At 39.2% G+C, this 17,635-nt stretch overlaps 1 protein-coding gene across 1 annotated transcript in view; it reads right to left on the minus strand.

The window, feature by feature from the left end:
* Positions 1–3,304: 3,304 nt before the first annotated feature.
* The window catches only part of LOC141500203 (Ig heavy chain Mem5-like), a 79,571-nt gene continuing 65,240 nt past the window's right edge, over positions 3,305–17,635 (minus strand). The window contains 6 exon segments of the mRNA XM_074203191.1: positions 3,305–8,448; positions 8,948–9,061; positions 10,933–11,001; positions 11,373–11,648; positions 11,651–11,674; positions 12,252–12,605. Coding sequence (XP_074059292.1) covers positions 8,949–9,061; positions 10,933–11,001; positions 11,373–11,648; positions 11,651–11,674; positions 12,252–12,605 — 836 coding nt within the window. The 3' untranslated portion in view covers positions 3,305–8,448; position 8,948.

Below are 17,635 nucleotides of genomic sequence, written 5' to 3' on the forward strand. Positions count from 1 at the left end.
GGTTGATGCATTGCCAGATCTAGCTCAGTGTCTGGAAGACACCAAAGGAAGGTGTAAAAGAAGAGATATTAGATTGTCTTTCAAATGAAGGTCTATAGAGTTATTGTACTGATCTCATTATTCTATTTCTGTGAAGCCTGGGTAGTCTATCAGCATCATGCCTAAATTTAACAAATAGAATCAGTTCCATAATAATGAAACTAGCAAAGAATTACATTTACAACACAGAACTAAACAAATGACAAAATTCATAATTAAAAAAAACTCACGAGAAATAATGAAAAAAGTGAGAAGGAATGGGTACTGGTGTTGCCTTGGATCAGATCGCTAATTTAAGACTGAGAGACCTTGAAAGGTGAAAGAATGTATACACAGTCCTGGGATTTTAAAACTGCTCAGGATTTAATATAAAAGCCTGCAGAGTGTAGAGATTAAAATCTTTTTTTCCTCCTACAGAAGCAAAAAGCAGCGTGTAACATACTAGAGGGCAGGAGAATAACAAAAATGACCAGGAGAGGTTTGAATGAGAGAAAGAGGGAGAGACAGAGAGAGAGGGAGAGAGACAGCCAGGAGAACCGACTGGGCTGAGACTGAAGCAAGTTTGCACATGAGGGGAGTCCATGCCAGGCTTTTATAGTCTAGTCCATTCTCTGGGTACAGAAGGGTCAGGAGACTCTGGGCAAAGGGGAAATCTCTCCCCTCTATGTGACTGAAACAAGATAAGAGACTGGAAGGTGGGGACTGAAAATGAGAAGTTAGTAATTTAACAATGAAACAAAAAGAATCAATTTACATCACAGGAACAGATGACATTTTTCTACCTACACAAATATTTCCCCCATCTTCCTCCTCTAACAGAATTTAACAGTGTAAAAAATTGCAAAATTTGTTTACAATTACAGCATCACTATGTCCATAACTCCTCGCATCACTAGACCTCAAAATATACTATTCCAAAGCAGTTACCATCAAAATAATTTGGTACTGATTTTAACAATATGAAAGCTGTTCAATGGAACACATAAGGCAAATATGACCTAGAAGTAATTAATCACAACAGTATAATAGGTTTTTTTAAAAACCCAATGATACAAGGACTCTATTAGAAGAAGGCCTCATTATGTAGACATGAAATAGAGGCATAATAGATAGAGTGCTGGACTTGGAATCAGGAAGACATGAGTTCAAATCTTCCCCCAAAGACTTTCTTGATATTTGGCCCTAGGCATATCACTTAACCTCTCTTAGTCTCAGTGTTTTTATCAGTAAAATGAGGCAATCTATAGCACTTACTCTACAGGGTTGCTAGGAAGATCAAATAAGGTAATATAGATAAAGTGCTTTATAAACCTTTAAGAACTATCTGTATCTGTTTGCAAGTATTATTATAGCAAAGGTCATATCATAAACAAATCAGAGAACAATAGAAGGAGGTGCCTGAGCCCACTTTCCTTTTTCTCTGGAACTGAACTTTGTTTATTTTGCCTCACCCACCACATCAAATCATAGAACTATTCTTCCACCTTCTACTCCCTGCCTGCCCCCATTATTCCCAAGGACCCTCCTTCAGAAACAGAATTTAGATTTCTTTCTGTCAAACACTCTGGCCAGTACCTCTATGTGAGGAGTCACAGATTGTCTAGTCTCTGAGGAAAAGATAGATGTGATTATGAATCCTGGAAAGCTTCCTCCATACACATGCACACACACACTCATTCTTATTAATCCTGGACACTATACTGAATTCTGTGTGTAATGTGTAATGTCTTCACTATCTCTGAGCCTTGTGTAATGTCTTCACTATCTCTGAGCCTTGGACACCCCAAGGATGATCTAGGACAGATTTTTGAAAGACTTTAAAGAGTCACATAGAGGCAGCTGGGTGCAGGAGGCCCTGGAGTCAGGAGGACTGAGTTCAAATTTGACCAAATGGAAAAAAGTGGGAAAGAGGTGTAGTTTTCACATTATGAGAACAATTTGCTCTATATGCAATAATAGGTTCTGAGGTTTAGAGTGGGGCTGAGGAAAGAAATCTAGGGCTAAGTTGTTTGCCCCACCTCCCCTCAAACATTCATTTGCCACACCTGGTCTGGGGCTGAGTAGGAAATGTGGGCTAGATGAGGGACAAGGAGTTAAGGTCTAATTGAAGGACTTCAATTACCACTGTCACCCAGTGGCACTGACTGGTCAGGGATTTTTACCTTCAATGATCTCAAAATATGACTGGATTTGGAATGGCCCTTAATCTCATGTGGTGAGTAAAATTGTCCCACCTACAATAAAAAAGACTGAATCAGAACTCTAAGTCAATGGTTCCCTTAATGAAGTGGACCTCAGTTCTTTCTCATGAACTGAGATGTCTTCTCTTTCCAGGGCCTTATTTTTATAGAGTTTGATATTTTTTTTTTGCAAGGCAAGCGGGGTTTAAGTGGCTTGCCCAAGGCCACACAGCTAGGTAATTATTAAGTGTCTGAGACCGGATTTGAACCCAGGTACTCCTGACTCCAGGGCCGGTGCTTTATCCACTGTGCCACCTAGCTGCTCAGAGTTTGATATTTTGACATTCAACAACAACTATCTCAAATACAGGATAAGTTGACATATGGCATATAGGCTAAAATAAGATAGAATAAGAAAAACAATGTTCACAGGGTCACGAGTAGTGCAAAGCAGGAAAGGTCTTTGCTGAGAAGGTGATCATAAGATGAATGGCCTCCTTCTTAAGTTAGGTAGGAAGTGATGGAATGAACTGTACATATGCTCCAAGAACATATGGGGTGTGGAGGGAAACTTTCCATCTAGTTGAATCACGTCCACCACACTGGGCTTGTTCACCAAGGCAAGGAAAAACAAGGATAGAAGGCCTCTAAGTAGCTTCTTATGATTACACAAGTGATTTTATCATCTTAACACTTACATCTTAACTTACATCTTAACATTTTATCATCTTAACACTTATACTTATAGCTCCAGGACCCAAATATACAGAAGTTATAATCATTAGCCCATGAAATTATATCAGATTGATATAATACTGACTGGAATAAAAGTGATCCAAATGTGTTATTTCTCTCCTCCCCCCTTCAATCCACAAAAAGACCATTGTTTTTCTATCAGTCATTATAATCAAATTGCATGGAGGGCAGTCCTTCTAGTCCTTCTTTGGTATCACAAAATGAGAAGGAGGAAAGTCCTCTATTGAGGTGCAAAGGTAACAGGTACAACTAATAACATACTGATTATGTTCCTTTTTATTAAACAGTTATATATATATATATATATATATATATATATTCTTGTCCTTCATTATCAAAGAAGACCAAAATGACATCACTACATTTGAGACAAATTACAGTGTGTACAACTGTGGCTTATCAGATCAATATGAGCTTGGAATGCTCTACCACAGCTCAGGCACAAATAGTCCATGTGAAAACCTGTGATGGGTACTCTGAACTTATGTATATCACGGTCCTGTGCCAGTGTCTCCCCTGCCTCACAATCAATTCCCAAGTTCTTAAGAAAGATCTTCCGGGTGTGTCCCTGTCACACTTCATCTGACCTACTTGTGAGCACTTGCCCAGATTGAGCTCTCCATAGAATAGTCTTTTTGTAAGTGTGCTCCAGGCATTCTAACAACACATCTAATCCATTGAAGTTGCACTCTCTGTAGTAATATTGGAATGTAGGCAGTTTAGCTTGAGAAAGGGCCTCAATGTCTAGTATCTTATCCTGCCTGGTGATCTTGGCAATCCTTCTTTTTCAAAGAGGACCAATGATATCACAGGACTGAGTTCAAGACACTATGTCTTCAACTGTGACTGATCAATCCAATGAAGTTTGGAAGATTCTATCACAGATTAAGCACATGGAGTACATTTGGAATATTGGAGTGGAGATTTATCTGGATTTGCACAGCTCACTTTTCCTTTGTGCTCTGTAATTCTGCCTTGCTTATGGAATACAACACCTTCTTTGATGCAGGCACAAAACACTAGAGAGTCCTGTGTTTTCCATGTCTTATAATCAATATTAAAGTCCTTCAGAGAGATTTTAGAGTGTCCTTGTATTACTTTTTTCTGACAAATCTCTATAAAATAGTTTCTTAGGTATGTCTATGCTTTTCATTCAGCCTCTGTGGCCAACCCACCAGCCCTGTGCTCCCTGCCATAGATTTTAAATGCTTGACAATTCAGTGCAAGAGGGGACCTCAGTTTCTTATCTTGCCAAGTGATCTCCAGTCTTACTAAGACAATTCAAATAGAAGCACCTCAGTTTTCTGACATGGAACTGAGAGACTGCTCAGATTTCACAGTCATGCAACAATGAAGTCCACAGAGTGGCTCTGTAGATCTTTAGTATATTAGACAATCTAATAATATCTTTTCTTCCCACATTTCCCATCAGAATCTTCCAAATATTGAACTAGCCCTACAACTTCACATTCTGTTGGACATCCCTGGAAAGAATACTGCCAAGGTAAATGAAATTATCCACAGTATTCAAAATTTCTCCATTTACTATGACCAAAGATTCCATATATGAATGAAGTGGTGCTGACTAGTGGAGAAGGTCTATCTTCTTGGTGTTAATTTTCAGTCCAAAATTAGCAAATAGCAAGGAGTCAATCCATACTCTTGCAACTCAATCTCAGAGATCACACTGAGTACACCATCATCTTTGAACAAAAAGCTGGGCACCAATCCTCCCTCTATGTTAGTCTTGACCTTTTCAAGTTAAGTAATTTACCATTTGTGTGGTATCTGACCTTGGGATAACTTTCTCTTGCCATACAATCCAGAAGATTTCAGTCCACTTCCCTAAAAGCAGTTGATGCCTGCCATGTAGTTCTCTGCTGGAATACAATCAACACCAGGCACTTTGCCACTTGAGATGAACCTAATACCATTCAATACCTCTTCTTCAGTTGGAAGTTATGATAGAGAAGGAATTTCAACAATCTGAGGCTTAATAGTCTTTGTCTGTAGAACTGGGTGATGATGGTCTGTTAAGAACATTATTAAAGTGTTCAGTCCACTTCTCCAGGATCATGTCCTTAACACAGAGCAGTGGGGCTCTACCAGTACTAAATAGTTGAGATACTTAAAAAGTCTTTGGTCCATAAATTATCCTCAGGGCACTATAGAAGTACTTTGGATTATTGCTGTTGGCATAAAATTAAATATCATCGATCTTCCTGATGAGCCAAGAATCTCATCTCTCTCTAAGTTGTGGTTGCACTTTATTTCTTTTTGGTTTTTGGTTTTTGCAAGACAATGGGGTTAAGTGACTTGCCCAAGGTCACACAGCTAGGTAATTATTAAGTGACTGAAGTCAAATTTGGTCAGGTCCTCCTGACTCCAGGGCCAGTGCTCTATCCACTGCACCACTTAGCTGCCCTAACACTTTACTTTTGAAGGAGTTAAAGGTTGCCTTCTTGTGGATATCCAAGAGGTTGCCACATCCCAAAGTTCTTTCCATCTAGTGAGAAGACAACTCAATTTCCTGGTTCACTTTATACAGGATTGTGTCTATGGTTCCTAGTGTATCTAGACATACTGCTTCATCACTCACCCGATCCCACAGTACTTCAAGGTTGGTAAAATTTTAAGACAGCAAAATAATAAAGTAGTCAATAAATAAAATGGAGGATGATGGGTGATATCTTAATTTGGACTTGAAATAGATTTAAGCGGGGCAGAATTAATGTATTTGTGGTTCCAGCAATAATCAAATGTCAGGTGTTTCCTCAGCATCACCACTGGGAGGCAGGATCACCAAATTAATTTATGCTATAAAAAAGAAAGACTTATTTGGGATTTCAATTAGTCATAATTTTACTATCACAAGTGCTTATGGACACAAAGAACCTTTTCTCATTATTGCAGATTCCAAACTCCAATAATACTGATGCTAATATCTTAGATTTCTTCAGGACTTCAAGGTTTGCAAAGCATTTTTGCAACAACAAACTTTGATTAGTACAGACATTATTGTCCTTCTTTTACAGATGAGGAAAGCTCCTCTTATAAATAGTCAGTTCCAGATAAGTTTGAATTTATCCTGGATCTCTCTTTGGATGATCTCGCCAAAACCAATAGGTTCAATTAGTCTCTCTTTGCAGAATATTCTCGAATTTATATAACAAACCTTAATCTCTTTTTTAAAGTCAGTCTCCAGAGATCATCAACATGCATGAAGTACATTTCTACCTGGATATCCAGAATGCATTTCAAACTCTTTACCTTCTCCCCAAACCTGATTCCTACTCCAAATTTTCCTATTTCTTTTGAGGCACAGTCATTCAAGTTTGTGACTTTTCCGTAGCACTTCAATACTCTAAATAATTTCACTATCTCATCTAATCACCTATCATATCTTGTCTGTTCCATTTCCCAACATCTTTCACATCCATCACCATTCACAGTCACCCTTCATATCATGTCCTCTAGAATATTACAAAATTCACCTACTTGATCCCTTTCTTGCCAGTCTCTCCTGTAGACAATCAATTCATGCAGCTGTCAAAATGGACCTTGTAAGGTGTACATCTGACCTCACTCAAGAGGCTTTAGTGGGACCCCATTTATCCACGATATAAAACAAATTCTTCACCTTAGCAATCAGTCTATCAAAATCAGATATATTTACTTCACCTCCCTCTATTCCAGATAAACTGGCTTATTTTCTATTCCCTAACAGAACATTGAATCTCCTACCATGTCTTTGTACAAATTGTTCTAGGTTCCTTTTCTCCTCAACTCCTAGTCTCAGAGTTCTTTGTATTCTTCAAGGTTTATTTCTTAGGATAAATCTTTCAAATTATTCTATTTTTAGTATTTTTTTTCCTTGCCTCATAAAAATTTTATCTATGGAATCCTACCTACTCTGTGTGACATTCTTTAGTAAGCTTATATGTTCTATTAAAACAGGGAGTATTCTTTGTCATTTTTTTGTGTGCCCAGGATTTGGCTAGCTCAGGTTCAAGTCCACATGGTCCCTATTTTTTTCAAAAACCAAGGGAGTTTGATCCTTCACAGGTTGATCCATGAAGGGACAGAATGAATAAAGGAGATGACAGCCAGTAGTTGCCAATGTTAGAGGGAAGAGAAAGGAATGCTCTCCCAGCCCCCTAAGCAGGGATCCTTTCTGATGGAGCAGCAGGCTTCATCCTTTGTTAGGTTGTAGTCCTCTATTTGACAGGTATCTAGAAAAGACAAAGACTTCTTGAGATAAGGATAAGGATAGAAGAAAAGCTGAGGGAGATAAGAGTTTGATCTCTACAGATGCCTTTGATTCCTTTAAGGACTGTATCTGTTTGTGTGTGTGTGTGTGTGTGTGTGTGTGTGTGTGTGTGTGTGTGTGTACTTGGATGGTGATAGTTTTGTGTTTTTCTGCCTAAATCAAACAAGGTCTAGACCTTGTTGTGGGTAAAGTCATCAATTCTGGTACAATGATGATATCCACCTAGAAACATCTAAAAAGCAATGAGCAGTGGGAATCAGGAGCCCAGGAGGGAGATCAGGCTCAAGGATCATTCCCATTTGTGAGGCAGTTTAGAATCAGCCAGGTACCAGATTGTTCCTTACTGGAGGTGTTTAAGCAAAGACTGGATAATCATTTATTGGATAGGTTATAGAGATGATTCTTTTTCAGATATTGAACTGAATACTCACTGAATGTTGAATTGAATATACATTCAGTTGTAGCTACTTTCTAGCTCTGGAAGTGATTCAATGAGGAAGCACATTGATCTTTCCAGGGACATCAGGAGTCAGACAAGGGATAATGGTAAAGGACACTTTTCACCAGGAGGTTCTCACACTAAGCAGCTACATATGACCTAGTAGTGGATCTGGAATTAGGAAGACAAGCTAGCTGTGTGACACTGGACAAGTCTTTTTGCATCAGTTTCAAAATAAAGACATAATAATAGCAACTATCTCCAGGACTGTTGTGAGAAAAAAATGAGATATTTGTAAAGCAATTTGGAAATCTTAAAGGATTAGTAAATATCTGTCATCATCTCATTTGTTCATATGGTCTCCCTCTTGGTCCACATTGATATCCATGGTCAGGTTCCCATGAGCATGAGTTCATCCCCTTGTTGACCTCAAACAGAGCATACAATAGAAAAAAATCATGGTGAGGGGTGTGAAAGTATGGTTTCAAGTAGGCTAAGTATTCACAGATACAATTGCTCATGGACCCCCATTATGGTACACAGAATCCCAGAGCAAGACAAGATTTACTTGTTTTTATTATAGGATTAAGGGAATGAGGGAAGAAGAGTTTACAGTTCAAGGGAGATTGAATATAATTGGTATGATTATGGATCCTCGAGGCCATTCTGGAGTTCTATTGAAGTTATCCACTGATCATTCCAAGAAAACCAGAGAGATCCAGAATCCAAGTCATAGCTTCTTAGAAATTTTCCCTCAGGTTCTCCTGAAGAAGCAGAAGTTAAAAATCAGAAGTCAGGAAATCAAATGCCAAATCCATTGCTCTATCCCTAGCATTTTCCTCAAGGTCAAGTCTCAAGAAGGAGAGGCAGTGAGATAAAAGGGATATTAAGAAGACAGAGTTGAGACCAGAGTAAAGGGGAGACTGAAGCAAAGCTGAAAGAGGGGAAAGGGTATCTAAGAGAAGAGGAGAGACTTGAGCAAAGAGGAGGCTGAAAGGTATATATGGCATAGTGAGTGAGGAGGAAGCCGTGGGGAAATTCTGACAAGTCAAAGAAGATTCTGTGAGAAATGAACAAAATGAACAGCAAGGAAACTTAGGAGGGGTCTAAGAGACAAAGGGACAAAATGGAAATTGAGGAAAAGGGTGAGGCTGAGCTATGACTGGAAGTACTGAGGAAAAGCTGAAGGAATAGAAAGAAGACTGTAAATAATAGTCTGAGAGAAGCTAGGAGTGGAAAGATGAACCAAAGCTAGACATTTACTTCAGAGGATCAATGTCATGGTGGTGAAGAGGACATTGATGACCACAGTCTTCATGAATAGTAGTCTCAGGCCCAGTACACTGAGGAATAGCCTGTTCCCCTGCTCAGGTTCTCCTGCAGGGGACAATGATCAAAGTCAAAGGGAGTCATCCTGGATTCTAGGGACCTACCTAAAGCAGTAGTAACATTAATCCTGGCCAACAATTATGTAGTGCTTCTAAGGTTTACAAAACAATGTACCAAAAAATTCATGAGACTTTCAACAAAATATGAGATTAATTCTTCATTTTATCAATGAGAAAACTAGCTCTGAAAGTTTGAGTGACTTACCCACTGTCACATACATAATAGGTATCATGGATGAGATTCAAATTTAGATCTTCTGACTCCTTTTAGGTATATCCTAGGCATTCCAAACTGAGCATGACCAAAATGGAACTCATTACCTTTTTACCATTAATTCACCTGTCTTTTCTCTATACTTCCCTATTTATTGTCAAGAACCATCATCTTTCTACTCATCATATTCACAATCTTGGCACCATCCTTTATTTCTTTCCCCTCCCTGATACCATGTATCCCATCTGTTAGGTCTTTTTAATTTTGTGGGGTTTTTCCTCTCTTCTATCCTTTCATATGGTCACCCTCCTGGTTTAGGATTCCATCATTTTTTACCTAAACTATGGCAACAGTCTCCCACTGACCATGTCATTTCCCAGCTCAAGAATCTTCAGTGGCTTCCTATGCCCTATCCAGGATAAATTGCAATCTTTCACAATCTTGGTCTAATCTATTTTTCCAAGTTTGATGAACATTATTCCACTTTCATAATTCCATGTTCCAACCCATCTAACCTATTTGTTGTTCCCTAAATCTCCCAGATTCTTTTGCCCCATCTCTGGTTTGAAAGACATTCCATCTTCACCTCCATTCTTAGAATTTCTATTTTCCTTCAAGGCCCAACTCTTGTACCAGTTCAAGCAGGAAGTCTTGCCTCATCCCCTTATTTACTGGAGTTCTTTTCCTATTCACATTATCCTATATTTAATTATCTATTTATATGCTTTTTTCCTGCCTTTCCGTGGAATGTAAGCTCCTTGAAAGCAAGGACTGTCTTTCAATTTTTAACTGAATCCTAATGTCTTGCACAAAGTAAGTGACCAATAAATATTTGTTAGATTATATGAACTTGATATAAAATTTGAGATGGAAGAATGAAAAATAACTTGAATGATTTGATGGCAAGTGAATGTAACAGTGATCAAAATAGTGATAGAATAACAGAAAAACAAGTTAACAGAAACTATTTGAAGTAGATGTTGGCTACAATTGTGGAAGTCCAGGGTAGAAAGAGGAGAATAAAGGAGTAATCAGTATGAGGAGTAATTATCAAGAGTGAATGCATCATGGAGGAGCATGGAGAACTTAGTTCAATTTATGGAATATCACATTTCCTGAGGCCTGGGTGACTTTATTCACTTTAATTCTTGAATTATGATACACTCAGACTATAGCTTATCACACTCTATATGTCTGAAGAGACTGTCAAGTTATTTTTCATTCTTCCACCTCATTCAAATGTCATACCAAATTCTTTATCAAAGTAGGACACATAGTAGAATCATAGATTCAAAGAATCATATATTCAAAGAACTTCACTTAGAAAGGACTTGAATAGCTAATTGCTCCAACCGGGCATAGAAGAAATTGCCTCTAAAACATGCCCTTGAATTATGTCAATCATACTTTGTCAAAACAAATTCAATAAGATGGTCTCATGGCCTCCTCAGACAGTCCACTGCACATTTGAACAGTACTAAAAGTCATAAACTTATTCCCTACATGATCAAACTTAAATATTCCTCTTGATAACTTGTAGGTTTTGTCAGTTTCCCCTTCCAGTCACGGTTTTATTTTTCTTTCCTATGAAGCTCTCAGTTTCGATTTCATTAACTTTGCCTTCACACTATGAATCTTTAACTCACCTATAAGATCCTGCTCAGGGCAAGACTGTTTCTGCTCAGAGACAATCCCAGGGTCTGTTCCAGTATAATCTGAAGTCAGAAACAAATTCTCAGACATAGCTCTGATCCTCAGTGAGCCCAGGATTGGCCTCCCCAGTGCTCCTGATATCAAGAAGCAAGAAGCACCATCCCAGTCTAGGACCATACCCTAATCTTAGCTGTCCCCCTTCAATCTTGAACCAATTCCCCACAAGATTCCTATCTGAGGATTATAACCTCTTCCTAGGGCACTCCTTTCAAATACAGGTGGATATTCCAATTCCTGAATCCTTTTCCCTAACTTAAATCTTTACTCAACATCCAGGTATGCCTTGCCCCAGACATAGCCTTGCACCTGTTTTTCAGCATATCTCTTCTCTATGTTTCTCTGACCAACCTTTGTCAGCTGGGGCTAATCATACCTGGCTTGTGGGATATATGTGTATCCTTCCCACGGTGATTCACTGAGCAGGTTACTGGATCATTCTCACCAACTTTGGCAATCTGGACAGCACTGTAGGTGCCATTGGGCATGGGTACCAGCAAAATGTCCTGGGTTGAGATCAAAGTCCCAGAAGAGGACAGGGACACATGGAGCTCCTTGGGGTAGAAGTTCCTGATAAGGCAGGCCACAGCATTCTGACTTCTCACCAAAGATATGCTGGGAGATAGGGGAGCTTGAGATCCTGCAATCAAATTATGGCTTCCTGTCCTCTATCTGGACCTAGCCCCATATGTAAGAAAGGCACACATAGGAACAGGATATAACTGTGTAAAACAAGCTTTACCCCAAATTTCCTGTCCTCCTCTTAGCCTCAATTTGACTAAGTTTATGTGGGTAACACATCCATATGACCAAGTATCTGTGAAAAACAAACCTCAGCCCCATTTCCTACCCTAAGTCTGAGCTTCAGCCTAGTTCCCATTTCACTAAATCACATGCCTGTGTTCCCTCAAACCTCAATTCCTTTGTCCTTTCTGACTTCCCTGACTTCTGATTGACGTTGGTATTGACATGGCTTAGAATTTCATAGCTGAAGGTCTCAAGTCCATGGGTCTTATTTTGATGTGACACCCCCCCCATAGACCCATAGACCTTTAATGGCCTATAATAATCCATCCCTTGTAATTATAGCTCAGAGTGAGAATGTTAACTGTGTATAGTCACAGAGTACACTATGACAGAGAAAGGGAACTGGGAGATGGAAAACCTCAATTCAACTTTTGGGCCCAACAGTGACTAACCGTGTGACCCTGAAACCTTAGAATTTCCTTAGGACTAGAATAGAAAAGGCACTCACCAGGCTCCACTGTTACAATTGTCCCAGGACCAAAGATCAACTGATCTGTGTCATCTCCATTGCCCACTCTCCTTACACAGTGGTATTGGCCAGAGTCTCTGAGGCCAAGATCCTCAATCTCTAAGGAAATTCTACTACTGGTTTCTTCCCTAGAGATGGTAATTCGGTCTTCAGTGGCAACTGCAGAAATGCTGTCGAGACTAGTCAATGACAGTGGGGCATGACCAGGAGTCCAATGGTACCAGCCAAGTTTGCTTGTCTTGAACTGGAAGCCAGATGTTTGGCATTTGAGTTTCAGGGTCTTTCCAGTTTGGTGGGGACGTCCTCCTGACTCCATCAACACTGTCTTTTCCACTGAATGAAGCAGATAGAAGTAGAGTAAGTAGGGGAAATATATCCATGCCTCCTCATGGGACATAGAGCTTAGATTCCCCTAAACTCCCTCACACCCCAACCCTAACCCATCTTCCCAAGAGTAGCAGGGGAGGCCAAGATTATTTATCAGATCCAGGGTATCCTAGGGATCTAGTTTGGTCTGGTTTCAAAGGAATTGTCCCTGAGTCCAGAGGCAATCCAGATTAGCAGAGGTTCTAAATGTCAGAAGATTCCCAAGAGTAGGGAGATAAGGGATCATGGGAATGACAAGATAGATGGGATCAAGGATTTCTGGAATGGGAAAGAGAGGGTTAACTGAAAATAGTGTTGGCTACAGAAACTCACAACCACACTCAGACCATAGGAAGAATGGAAGCAACAACCCAACTCAAAACTCCCCCATATCCCTGTAGCCCTCTTGGGATCTAATAAAGTAAGATCCTTCTGCTAAACTTTCCCCATATTTGTACACATTCTCCCAAAACATGAAAACTTACATGGCAACACGGTCACTTCTGTTCCAGGACCAAAATTTTCCCACTGAGTTACTCACGGTAACATAGGAAGGAACCTAAACCCCTAATCTACAAAGAATTGTCTTTTAGGAAGGGTAGAGAAACAGGAAGGTGACAGGAAGTGAGGTAAGAGTCCCTGAGGCTGAGCACATGAGAACCTATCAAGGACATGAAGTCCAGGGACAGTTTTCAGATAAATGTGATGGACTTCAGAATATACAGCTAGGTTAATTTCACAGCAAGGCTCCAGTTAGGCTAGACATTAGTGAAAGGCTTCAAGTTTGCAGAGGCTCAAATCAGTCCACCACATAACTTGTGGGGTGGTTGAAATAATGACTTCTTACACTCCGTCCTTACTAACTCTATTGTATGAGATTAGTTGATCTATCCTTGAGCAAAGCCAGGTAATATAGGAGGCTGCTTGAAAGGGAAAGTAACCTAGGATTTATTGGATGATCTGATGATGAGTGTCAAAAGCCATCTGGTGCAGTAATGTGTCCAATCCCAGAGAAGCTGGCAGGAGCCCTGGGGAGAATTCTCTTTTTTTTTGTAAAGGGTAGGGGTTTGCCCCAGCAGAGAGGACAACATCTTGAAAAGCACGATGGTTCTGGCAACTTCCAGTGAACTCTAGTAATGTGCATAAAAACTGAGCAGTATTGCACCACAAAAGATAAGTTGATATTGTCCTAGACTTAAAGATTTTGTGAAATGATTCAGATTGTTGAGTATTTCATAATTCAAAAGAGGGAGGATTTGAGAGAAAACACCCCACTGAAGATTACCTAATGAGAGACAGGTTAGGAGGAACCTAACCATTGTATTCTGCTCCGAGAGGGCAGACCACATTGATGATTAGCCTATCAAGAGATAGGCTAGGACATGTCTGAGTTGTCACAAACATATAGGACATATTTGTTAATGCCTGGCATTGATAATGTACCAAGGTGCCTTGTTGATGTGGAAGAATCAAAACCATTTAAGATCAAGAGACTCTTGCAACAGCCAGACCATCTCCAATAGCCATAATTCCAACACATCAGCACCAGGAATTCACAAAGGAAATATTATTTGAACTTCAAGAAAACATATATAATAGTACAATAATATCTCTCTATCGATTTTGGATTCATCTAACAAAAAGAAGCAAAAAAGGAAATTAAACAAATTTCTGAAGAAACTAGTTAAAAGACTTACAATGTCTTTTAAATAGTGTTAATCATAATTTCCCTTGGGCTAAAATGAAACAATACAGTTAGTTTTTTAAACGAAGTTTATTTATCTAGGGTCTTATCAAAACCCATGGGTGAATGTGGATGCTAAAGCATTTGGAGTTAATATAAGTTTATTATTGATATTTATTTTATGCTCCTTTAAGCATAGTATAATTTCTTGTTTATTCTTTTTTATTTTTTGAATGTTTTTTTGTTTTGGTACCATGATGGCAAATCCTGCTTTTTTTTTTTGGATTCATTAGATGCATATTAATTTTTTCCAATCTCCTCAATTTTATTTTGTGTTGCCTAGAGTTCACATAGTTATTAAGTTTCTGAGACCAGATTTCAATTGAGGAAGGGGAGTCTTCCTTATTTCAGGCTTAGGATCCTTTCCATAGGGCCACCAGCTGCTCTGGGTCTAGTATTATTCAAATGACTTTTCTTTTATATTTAAAGGAGCTTTTCCTGATGACTTATTGGAATTTGTTTTCCTTTTTTGTCTTAGCTTACATACATCATTTCCTTCATTTTCCTTAGCAACAGAAGAAGGAACAATCTGACATCAAGGTGCTTAATGAAAGGTTGTTCATCTAAAAACTGTAACATCTTGACATAAAAGATAATATATTTACAAAGCACCTGGAAAAATAGTTGTGTTCTTCGCAAACTGAATATTTTGTCTCAATGCCTCACTTTTGCAGAGTTCCCTTCCAATCCAGGAATGCACCATTATCATCATGCATCAGTATCATAGGATATTGATCCCTTTGCGGCATATTGATATGGAAAACAGATTTAGGAAAGATAATTTAAAAATTACTGGAATACCTAAAAGTCATGATCAAGAGAAGAGCCTTGACATCATTTTCAAAGAATTACTACAGGGAAATTGTGCAGATATCCTAGAAGCAGAGAGCAAAATAGAAATTGAGATAATCCATTGATCTCCGCAAAAAACGAGATCCAAAAAAAAACAACCCCCAAGAATATTATAGCAAAGTTCCAGAACTCCCAAGTCAAAGAGAAAATATTACAAGCAGCCAGAAGGACACAATTCAAATATCGTGGAGCTGTAGTCAGGATCACACAGGACTCAGCAGAAACTACATTAAAAGCTCATAGGACTTGGAACATAATGTTCTGGAAGGCAAATAGCTTAGAATGCAACTGAGAATCAACTACCCAGAAAAGCTGAATGTCCTCTTCCAGGGAAAAAGATGGACTTTCAGTGATCCAGGGGAATTATAAATTTTCCTGTTGGAATGGCCAGAGCTGAACTGAAGGTTTGATCTTCAAATACAGGGCTCAAGTGAAGCATAGAGAGTGGAGGAGAAGAGGAAAATAGGAGGGACTTAATGATGATGAACTACATGTATTCCTGTATAGGAATACATGATACTGATAATATTCATATGAACCTTCTCGTTTAATAGAGCAGGCAGAAAGAGCTTTTATAGATGAAGCACAGGAGAAAACTGAATTTGAAGATATATATTGTGGTATAAAAATGGAGTCAACAGATAAAAGGGAAATATAATGGGAGAAAGAAAAAGGAGAGGAGGAATAGGCTAAGATATTTCATATAATAAGATATTTTTTTTACTACAGTGAGCTATTGCAATGATATGGAAGGGGGGAAGGCAAGGGGGAATGAGGGAATCTTTGCCCTCATCAGAGGTGGCTAGGAGAGGAAATACCATATATACTCAATGGGGTATAGACATCTATAGTAAAAAGGAAAGAAGGGGGACAGGGGGAAGGGGGGTATGTGTGTGATGGAGGAGAGGATGGACCATGGCTGGAGAGTGGTCAGATATAACACATTTTCTTTTGTACTTCTTGCAAGGGGCTGGAATTGGATGGCCTGTCTGGGACCAAAGGGCCAGGTGGATGCTGGGTAAGGGGTGGTATGTGGGTTTGGGGCCTCTTGGCCCCAGGGCTGGAGATCTGTCTGCTGAGCGACTCAACTACCCCAAAGAAGAGACAGAGTGAAAGGAGAGAGAAAATATAGTTCATGGTAGTAGAGAAGTATGAATGGAGTGAGTTGTGATCAGTAATGGCAATGGTGGAAAAATATGGAAGTAACTTTTGTGATGGACTTATCCTAAAGAACATGATTCACCCACAACAGAGCTGGTGGTGTTGGAACACAGACTGAAACACATTTTTTATTATTATTATTTTCTGGGGGGTGTTGCAGGGCACATGGGACTGGGTGGCCTGCCTGGGGTCACACAGCTGGGTGATTGTGGGATATCTGAGGTCAGATTTGGACCTGGGGGCTCCTGGCTCAAGGGTCAGTGATCTGTCTGCCACCCAGCTGTTATTGTTGCTATTCTATTTTATTTTGAGTCTTTTTTTTTTTTTGGTTTTTGTAGGGCAATGGGGTTGGGGTGGCTTGCATGGGGTCATACAACTGGGTGATTGTTGGGTATCTGGGGCCGGATTTGAGCTCTGGTGCTCCTGGCTCCAGGGCCAGTGATCCATCCACTGTGCCACCTGGCCATACCTACAATTATTATTATTATTATTTAATTTTAATTTTTTTCTTTCCCCTTTACTTTATCGCTTATACAGGTCTATATTTTCTTGGGGGGGAGGGGGTATTATGTTTACTCTTAAACAAGAATATTTTAGTAATGTTTAAAAAAACATTATTTGTACAAAATAAGAACAAATAATTAATTAAAAAAGGAAATGTTAGCTTCAGCAATAAGAGAAGAAAAAGAAATTGAAGTAATTAGAATTGGGAAGAAAAAGACAAAACTTCCACTCTTTGCAGATGACGTGATAATGAAGTACAGTATCAATGTTTGTGAAATTCCTGTATAATAGAAAGAGGTCCCTGACATCCTTCTGGGACCTGAGAAAATCCTTAGAAATATAAATTTGGCTAGGTGCATTTGGGTCTGAAAATAATCTGACAAGACCCAAATGCTTGACTCTGGGTAAGATTCAGAAATCCCCCTTGTTAGCCTAATTATCTTGCTGTAACTGTAAAATTCCTTCTTCCTCCCAGGACTGCCTCCCCTTCCCCAGATGTCACTGGAACCATAAGATAGTAAATTTCACTCCCTCAAACTTGTGGGATGCCTATGAATATGTGACTCCTTCTGTCTCTGGAAATATGTTCAGATATAACACAGAGATCCTGACCCTTTTCCTACTCTGTCTAGCCCCCCTATCTATACTGAACCATATGTTTACATATGTTTGTAGTAGTATGACAAGTCAATATACCTAACTGCTGTCTTTGCTTCTGTGTCCTGCTTGCTCTCAG

The sequence above is a fragment of the Macrotis lagotis genome, chromosome X, assembly GCF_037893015.1.
Source record: "Macrotis lagotis isolate mMagLag1 chromosome X, bilby.v1.9.chrom.fasta, whole genome shotgun sequence".
NCBI lineage: Eukaryota > Metazoa > Chordata > Mammalia > Peramelemorphia > Peramelidae > Macrotis > Macrotis lagotis.